Source organism: Kryptolebias marmoratus, linkage group LG13 (assembly GCF_001649575.2).
Source record: "Kryptolebias marmoratus isolate JLee-2015 linkage group LG13, ASM164957v2, whole genome shotgun sequence".
Lineage (NCBI taxonomy): Eukaryota > Metazoa > Chordata > Actinopteri > Cyprinodontiformes > Rivulidae > Kryptolebias > Kryptolebias marmoratus.
In genome coordinates, this window is record NC_051442.1 from 3,458,009 (window position 1) to 3,466,694 (window position 8,686).

General features: G+C 41.3%; 1 protein-coding gene across 6 annotated transcripts in view; it reads left to right on the plus strand.

Moving 5' to 3' along the window:
* The window catches only part of gria4b (glutamate receptor, ionotropic, AMPA 4b), a 112,041-nt gene that overhangs the window by 94,018 nt on the left and 9,337 nt on the right, over positions 1-8,686 (plus strand). For all 6 annotated transcript variants that reach the window (XR_005233969.1, XR_005233970.1, XM_017436717.3 and 3 more), the window contains exon 12: positions 6,676-6,874. Coding sequence is in view for 4 of the 6 variants with exons in the window: in XM_017436717.3 (XP_017292206.1) it covers positions 6,676-6,874 (199 nt within the window). In the remaining 2 variants the exon portion in view is untranslated. The remainder of the gene's footprint in view (positions 1-6,675; positions 6,875-8,686) is intronic.

An 8,686-nucleotide genomic window follows, 5' to 3' on the forward strand; every position in this document is an offset into this window, starting at 1 on the left:
CACCACCCCCACCCCCCGCGTCTAAACGCTCCAGGTTAACCTGACAGGGCGACATGCAAATCGCTTCACACGGGGGAGGTTTTAGGTGGCGCTGAGGGGAAACGGACAAACTTAAAGGGATAGTTCGGATCTTCAGAAGTGACTGGAAAGGTTATGAACAATTAATACCCTACCTGTTGCAGGTAGGTCTTTAAATGACCTCAGTTTGGAGAAATACGGTTTAATTCTGACTTGACTGATGAGTTAACGGCTAGTCTGAGCAGAGTCAGGATCACATTGCAGAATTCGTCCAGCAAACAATATTATATTACTGCCAGAAGTACCAGGAGAAGAAGTACTACAACTAGCTTATTGTGCAGAATTCAGTGTGTGTGTGCCGTGAACAGCTGGTTCGGTCTGTGTGTTTATTCTTCTGTTTAATTAACTCTTAATTGTGAAATTTCCCCGATAAGGTGTGTCGTATCGTTTACCGTTGCTTCCTTTAAATAACCACGTAACGTGAAATTGACAGAAGGTTTATAAAAAGCACTGATGCAAACTGCAATAAAACTTTGGAGACTTCGGTTGTTTTAAGACGATCCTGCTGTCTTGACCTCATTAGCTCATCAGTCTGGTCAGATTTAAACTCATTTCTCCAAACCGAGGAGCCGTCTGCAGCAGGTAAGATACTAACTGGTCATAACCTTTTCACAGAACCCCCTCTCTTCAAAAGATCTGAACTGTTCCTTTAAAGCTGCAGCACTTGATTCTCCAACATGAGGACTCCATGAACGAGACATGGAAGCTTATTTTATTATTTTAGCTTTAATTGAATAGTTTTGGTCACATTTGGGGTGGTATTAACAGATATTTTTCTTATTTATTGACAAATATTCCATGTAAAGGTGACACAGATACAGTATTTTAGAGAACTTTTTCATGGTTGTATTATTTTAATTACATATAAAAGACACAATGAGACGAGAAAGGAATAAAAAAAAAATAGATAGTCTCCTGTATGCAAATAAAAAACATGCTAGAAATTATTTTAATGAGGAAAAAAAACAAACATTATTACAAATAATATAAATAAATTTAAATATATCATGAAACTCTGTATTTACATTACATTTTTGTAATCAGAAATCTTTACAATGATCGTTCCAAAGCAATTAGTCTCTAAATTTGACTGAATATTGAATCAGAAAAGCCCCAAAAACATAAAATATGAGTCCATAGAGTTTATTGAAGGGTATGTGTTAAATTATTTAAAAAAATGTTATTTGAAAGCATTTGGGAAATTCTGAATGAGGTAGAAATATTCATCCAGGTCTGCCATTAATGATAAAATCCTACATGTTCTGGGGAGGAAAAAAAGGAGCGTATGAGTCGTATTTATTGTAAAAATAATCTTTTTCTTTAAATCCCATGCACAGGATCTTTATCACTGCTTTATAATCACAAATTTGTTGTTTTTTTTAAACATGAGTGACTTCTGCTCGAATCCATCCTCCCGATTTCCCCGTTTCTAACTTTGGCTCGTCCGTACGAGTCTGTCCTCTTATAGAAATCTAATTCCCTCTTTCTTCATCTGGATCGTTTTTACTAATTTGGTGACACGGCTCTGACAGGAAAGGCAGAGCTGGAAATAGCACTTCCACTCCTTTTCTTGCTCTCTGCCTCTTAATAAGGGTTAATACCCCCGTTCTGCTCCCTCAAGGCGGCCCGTAATAATTAATTCAGTGATTAATATCCCGGTCTCCCATGGTAATGTCTCCGTGGAAACAGGAGAAGAAGGGAGCTGGAATGAAACGGTGACACCATGGTCCTTTTAATTGACTACAAATCCCCGATGAATAGAAGTGAAGTTTATTCCGGTGTTTCCTCCGGAGACCGCAGGAAGTCGCATCACAAATATCAGCCCGGGGAGGGTGGGGGTGGGGGGTCGTCCGCCTTGCCTCGACCTCGCAGGTGGAATCAGTCTGATCCAGGTGTTTTTCTGTCGCTTCCTCCCGGACGGATTACCTTTGTCTCGTCTGCTGAGTCATGCCGTCGTCGACTTCGATTGGCTTAATTAGTGCTGATGAGCTCAGATTGTCTGCACGCTGACGGCGACAGATGAGGCGTAACTTTGAGTCTGAGTGGAGAATTCAGACCAAAAGAAAAGAAAAAACCACTTTGAAGTGCTGCGTTCACACTGTTCCATTAATGCAACGCCAATTAGCTTTTGTTATCCGGCTGACGCGCCGCTGTTCGGCTGTTCGGCTGCTCGGCTGCTTGGCTTATTGCTCGTGTCAGCAGCTCCTTCTTCTTCTCCGGCTGGATTTGTCGCGCTGCTCCAGCAGATTATGAGCCGAGCTTTCGGCTCGCGTCGGACTGAGCGCCACTTTTGTTTGGTAGTCGGGGCTGTTGGTGTCGCTTTTATGGAAAGTAAACATCCTCAGCCGCCGTTGAAGCGAGTTCAGATCTGTTAATATCTTACCTGTTGCAGATGGCTCCTTCAGTGACCTCAGCTTGGAGGGCTGAAATGCGCCGTTACGGCACAAACCGGGAACTTTACCGATACTTACACACGATATCAGCAGATGTTTCCACCGGCTGTTTATTGGCGAGATTTCACCCCGGTTGACAACCAAACAAGAAGAAAAACCATAGAAGAAGAGCTGCTAGGGGAACCTGGATGTCCAATGTATTTTTTTAAGAGTGGCGATGCATCAAAACATAAAATATCGCAGCATAATATTTAACGCCATCTGCGTGTTTTGTCCTTAAACCTGACCGGATTGATGAGCTCACGGCTAGTCGGAACGGGGCCGAGACATGAGGGGTTTCCTGCCGTCTTTAACATATCTTCAGTCTGAAAGATTTCCTCGAAGTTCATTAAAAACTGAATTAGAAATCTTTTCATTGGGATTATTTTCACGTTACTTTCTTATTCCAACAGAAATGCTGTAAGATTCCTGCAGGAAGTGCTACAGCTAGCTGATGCTGCTTGTACAAGTAAACTGATGTTTGCAGGAATCGCTATAAAACTTTAGAGATGAGTTTTTTTTAAGGCGACGGTGATCTGTTTTACTCCCGGCGCCGTTAGCTCGATAATCTGATTACAAATAAATCTTATTTTTTCTAAATTGAAGTCGTTCGAAGCGCCATCTGCAACAGGTAATATAGTAATCGTTTGTAACTTTACACAAAAACGTATTCAGATCGTTTTCATGTCATCGATTTTCCAAATGCTGGATGGAAACGATGTCAGCAGACATTTAAAATAATGAAGGTTAAATTCAGTGTGATTATAGCTTGGATTAGATTAAGATAAACTAAAATATCTGCTTGAAGTCAGAGCTCTGAATGAACATTTTCCTTTTAACACATCTGAACAAAGAGCTGAAAACACGAGCTAAAAGCTAAAAGGAGCAGAATATTAGTTAAAAGCTAAAAGAAGAAGAAAACAAGATAAAGAAACAGAATACTAGTTGAAAGCTAAAACAACTGAAATAATAGCTAAAAGGTAAAAGAAGAAAACTAGCTAAAAGAAACAGAGTACTAGCTAAAAGCTAAAATAAAAAGAGAAGTAGCTAAAAACTAAAAGTAGGTAAATGGTAGGTAAAGGTAGCTGAAGCAGATTTGAAGGAACCGAGGAGATCTCCATGTGTTTCTATGGGGAAAATGTTTTATAAAGTCAAATTTTTTTGAAAAGTAGAAAAGTTACAAACCAAAAGCCGTAGCGCTCATCTCCTCCATCAGCCGAACGTTTTGTTGTATGAACGGCTAAAATAGCACAAAGTCTGCAGAAGTGGTTAGATGACAAAAAAACAAAAACAGGAGAACAGTTTAATAAACGCTGACTCAGCTTTAACAGTTCAGCTGAGATTGATCCCTTGTTCACATAATCTGCAGGTTATTTAAATCCCGACAGTGAAGATTAATCAGTAAATATTCTCCCCACAGCAGCTCTGCTGCATTTATCTTATCCACCGTAATGAAAACAAATGAATGTTCGTTACACTAATGGAGGAAAAGTTCAGACTAATTGCTGAAAATGTTTCTTTTTTTTTTTTTTTAAATATTGAATTTTCCTTCGACCCCGAGGGCCTGACGCTGCTGCAGAAACACGGTTTTGTTTCCTCTTTATTGCATCAAACGCTTTCTTCCCGTCTGGGTTTTCGGAGCTCGAGTTCTGCCCAGCGAGTCTCAGAGCGAAGAATCGTTCCTGAATGGGCGTTTGTATCATTTAAGGAGAATAGTTCTTTACGTGTAATTTGTCTCCTGGATTCGGAGCTTTAAAGGAAAGACGGGAAAACGCCGTAAAGCTTCTGACGTGGCCTGAAAGCGACCCGAAGCCGTTGGCGCCGTCCCTCCCCCACCGGCGGTGTTTCCTGCAGCCTCATCAGGACGCGGCGGTCTGTCGCTGCGGATAAAAGTCAGGCTTATCAGCCGGCGAATCCACGCCTGATTCAGTCTGAAAACAGGCAGACAGGAGGGAGGAGACGGACGCTGGTGACCGGGACGGACGGGAAGAGAACCAAAAAAAACAAAAAAAGAAAAGAAACAAGATAACTGTTGTTAGCTCAGTTTATGAGCTGAATGAAAAAAGATTTGGCCTGATAGGATCCAAAACGTGTTGTCGTCACATAAACCACTTCCTACTCCGCATTTGTGACCCGAGCTGGCAAAAAGAGGGATTTTTTTATTAACACGTCGTTATTAATTTCAAATTCTTCGTCTCTAAAGCTTCCAAACGAGACGCAGCTTGTTGAAATTTGGCGATTTTATCACCCGGCAAAAAGTTGGTTTTGTTCACGGGAGGGCAGGTTTGAAAATCCCAGAGCTTCACGATGACACCAAGCATTATACGAAGGGATTTCATGGCAGCCGGCAGAGAAATATGGTCCATTTTTAAAAAATAAGATAAAATTGAAAGGGTTAGGATGAAAAGGGTTATTTCTGAAGACGTACCTGTTATTTAAAGGTAATTTAAAGGTGGATTAGGAGGAGCGTATGTTGGTTTAGTTACTTGGATTTGTAGATGGCTCATTTTCACTCAAAAATCAGTAAGTTTCTGGTGTTTTCACTGTTATTTGGACAAGATGTTAGGGGCTGAGATGCTGAAACACCTGAAGAGTTGTGAGTCATCTGATGACAGAAAAGAAAGAGAAGAGAAGAAAACAGAAAATAACGGTTTCACCACCAAAACGATGCAACTCTGACTTTTATTGGGCTGGAACCGCAGATCGCCCGCTGCCTTGGACGCCAGAGTTTCAAACAGAGATCCTGTTCGCTCTGTTAGCTCACAGAGTACACGATGGGATGACTCTCAGCTACTACCACACCAAATTTTAGCTCAATAGCTGTAAAACAGACTAAGATGTAGCCACTGCTGACTGATAGGCAAGCAAACAGACACATGATCGCCTGCCGCCATGAAAGGCAGGTGATAATTAGCATTTCGTTACTAAACGGTTACTAAAACAAAACCAACATCTGAAACGGTTAAAATCAGTGTTTCTGTCTTTCACAGTGTAAACATTTGCACTAAAGCTATTCTGGATTTGAATTCGGCTGATATCATAAATCAGACGAACCCTTCGCCTCTTTTGTTGATATTTCACAGTTAAATTCTCTGCGCTCACAGAATCCACGGGAACACGCTCTCGGGTAGAGGAGGAAACGGGGCTGAGGCGACAGCAGGAGTCATTTGTATTCAAATCCAGAGCTAATACATCAATAAGTCTATTTCATGGGCAAAGTTCCCTGTGTGCGGAGGAGACATGCTCCACTGCGGCGCTGCTTCGGCTGCTTCGGCTGCTGCTCGAAAAACCCACTTTCCTCTCTGATTATTTGAGCGACTTGTAAAAGCTGAAAGGTCCTTTTAGTCCGTCTGATAATCAGTTATTTAGAGTGTCAGAGCTCTGCAGCGTCGATTCGGCTGAACAAAGGGGTGTTTTAGTAAACTGCGTCCTGTGTGTTTTTGGAAATAATAGAGTTTGACAAGACTGCAGTGAGACGGTTAAAAAAAAAAAAAGGCATCCGAGAGGAGCCCGGCTGTTGCAGATGCTCGTCTCCCTCTGTCTGACACAGAGGCCTGAGGGGTTTGTTTCCTCCGCTGTTTGATTTGCACCGAGGGGAGATCTTGTTTGTTCTCCTCAATGCAGCATTTATGGTTTAGGATTCTCCTCACGACCTTCCGCTGCTCCTGAGCAGCAAGCTATCCATCTCCCCCGAGCGAGCGGGGGGGGAATATATATATATATTTATAAAAAATAAAAAACAAGAGGAAAAAGAACAGTGCTGCTGATCTGCCGGCCACAGGGACCTGCAGCTTTTTATCCTCTCAGTAAACTGAAGGAAGCAGCTTACACCTCTTCTTCCCCAGACCTGGTCGATACCAACATTTAGGCTTTTTTTTATTTTCTTATATGAGGCAGTTTGCTCTAATGAGGAATAAATACAGCTATGGCAGCCATTAATGCTGTCAGAGCTCCACCTGGTGGTATTACAGGAGCATTTTTGCTTCATGCTTTACTCGATCATGTGTTCATCCAGCTGTTACTTTTCCTGCGCTGTAATAACCGACTCTTTCCTGTCTGTTTTTATCTCTCTCCTCTCTCCTTAACCCTAATTTTACCTCCAATTTTCATTTTTCTTCTCCGTTTTACGCCACCCCTGCACCTCTCCTCCCTCCTTCCTCCGTAGGTCGTTATCGGGTCGAATTGTGGGAGGAGTGTGGTGGTTCTTCACCCTCATCATCATCTCGTCCTACACGGCCAACCTGGCTGCGTTCCTCACCGTGGAGAGGATGGTTTCCCCCATCGAGAGCGCCGAGGACCTGGCCAAGCAGACCGACATCGCCTACGGCACCTTGGACTCTGGTTCGACCAAAGAGTTCTTCCGGGTGAGTTTGGTGTTACTGGGGGTTAAAGATCCGCTCCAGGAAAGGTAGGGAACCCGAGCGGTCTTTACATATTTAACACAATCAGGAAAAACGGCTTAATTTGTGGTTTTGTTAACATTTAAAGCGTTAGGGTCGAGGTCCCCACTGAGGGCCTGGAATCATCTCCAGAAATCAAATAAAACTAAAAAAATCATTCATACTTGCATGTTTTTACTGTAAATGTTAGAAAAGATCAAAAATTATGAGTTAATCTGTTTGTGTCGTCATTATACCTTTTTATTTATTTACTGTTTTAGCAAAGTTTGTGCAGCTTAGGGTCCCAAGTCTTTGTTACTTTTGGGGTCAGAAGCTTTTGGGAACATTTCTTTTAGCAGGACTTCAAGGGAAACCTGCGACCTAAAAGTTGTCTTCATGTTTTAAGAAACGGATTGGGCGGTTTTATTTTGTGCCACGTGCAAATCCCAATGTTTGGGCGAGAGAATCAGAGTCAGGGTTTTATCCTGAGTCGAGTGAAGTGAGGTGATAAAATTATTCTGGTTCCCAAAGTCAGAGTCAGGAAACACCGAATGAGGGGTCCTAAGAAGATCCATAAAAATCAAATTAACTTTAATTTTTGTAGCAGAATCGTAGAATCTTTGGGGGAAAGGTTTGGTACAGGGTTAGGGTCAGGGTAAAACCTGATTAATGAAGCAAACTGGCCTTTATAGAAACATTTTTACTAAATGTTTTTCAGAGATACGTGCTGCAGATTAAAATATCCTGTTTTCTGTCGGGATGAAGCACGAGACCCGAAGCCTCATTGGCAGCACTTTCCCATAAATACCTGCTGTGTAATAAAGTTTTAGCCTGTTTGGATAAACAATAAACTGTAAAGTTATCTGCTAATACATTTGGGCTTTGTAGGCAAACTGAACCCAAGATTCGTTCTAACTGAATTTGGTGGGAGTGGGATTAATACGATCTCTGTTGAGATAAAACCCAAATTAAGTTGCTTCTTGTCTTTTTCTTTGTGATTAAAAACGATGAAGGAAGACAACTAATCTCAGGAAAAGTCTCATTTCTTTATTTTCCTTCTTCTAAGCAGTCAGACTTTCTTGTAATCTTTTAAAGTGGTCTCGATCAATAGTTCTCTGAAGGTCTTTTTAAAGTTTTTCTGTAAACTTCGGCGTCTTTTTCACCCGTTTTCTGTCCAGTCATCGTACATAAACACCACTAATGTAATGCGCAGCGTGTTTAAAACAAAGGAAAGTGATCAGGAGAGGGACAAAATAACTGTCTGCAGCAGATGAAATGTCACGACTATAAGAAACTTCAAAATAAATCCTGACACAGGACCTGAGAAATGTGTCGTTCTTCAGCTGATAATTGACTGAATCACCTTATTGGTGCCAAAAAAACCACAGTTTTGTCTGTCAAACCGTGTTATTGTTGGTATTTTACATAAATTCAAACTGTGTGGTGGTGACAGAGAGCTCAATGGTCCGATTTAAAATGGGTTCTTCTAAGTTGTTGTGCTGGAAAGACCTTCAGAAATCAATTCCTCCAGGATTTCACAGGGCATTTTCTAAAAGTTGCGATTTTTTTTTTTAAAACTAAAATCAATAAAAAACCATAACTTTTAATATATAAACCAAAAATATTTCCTAGTTTTGTAAGATAATTACCAACAAAAGGTGCTTTATTTGAGAACTTTGATAGCTTCTAAACTGACATTCATGAGCATTTCTGGATTGTCCCTGGTCTGCAGCTCTCCTCACATGTTTTGCAGACACAAAGTGTTTGTCGATGCGTTTATGTTCCATGATTACACTG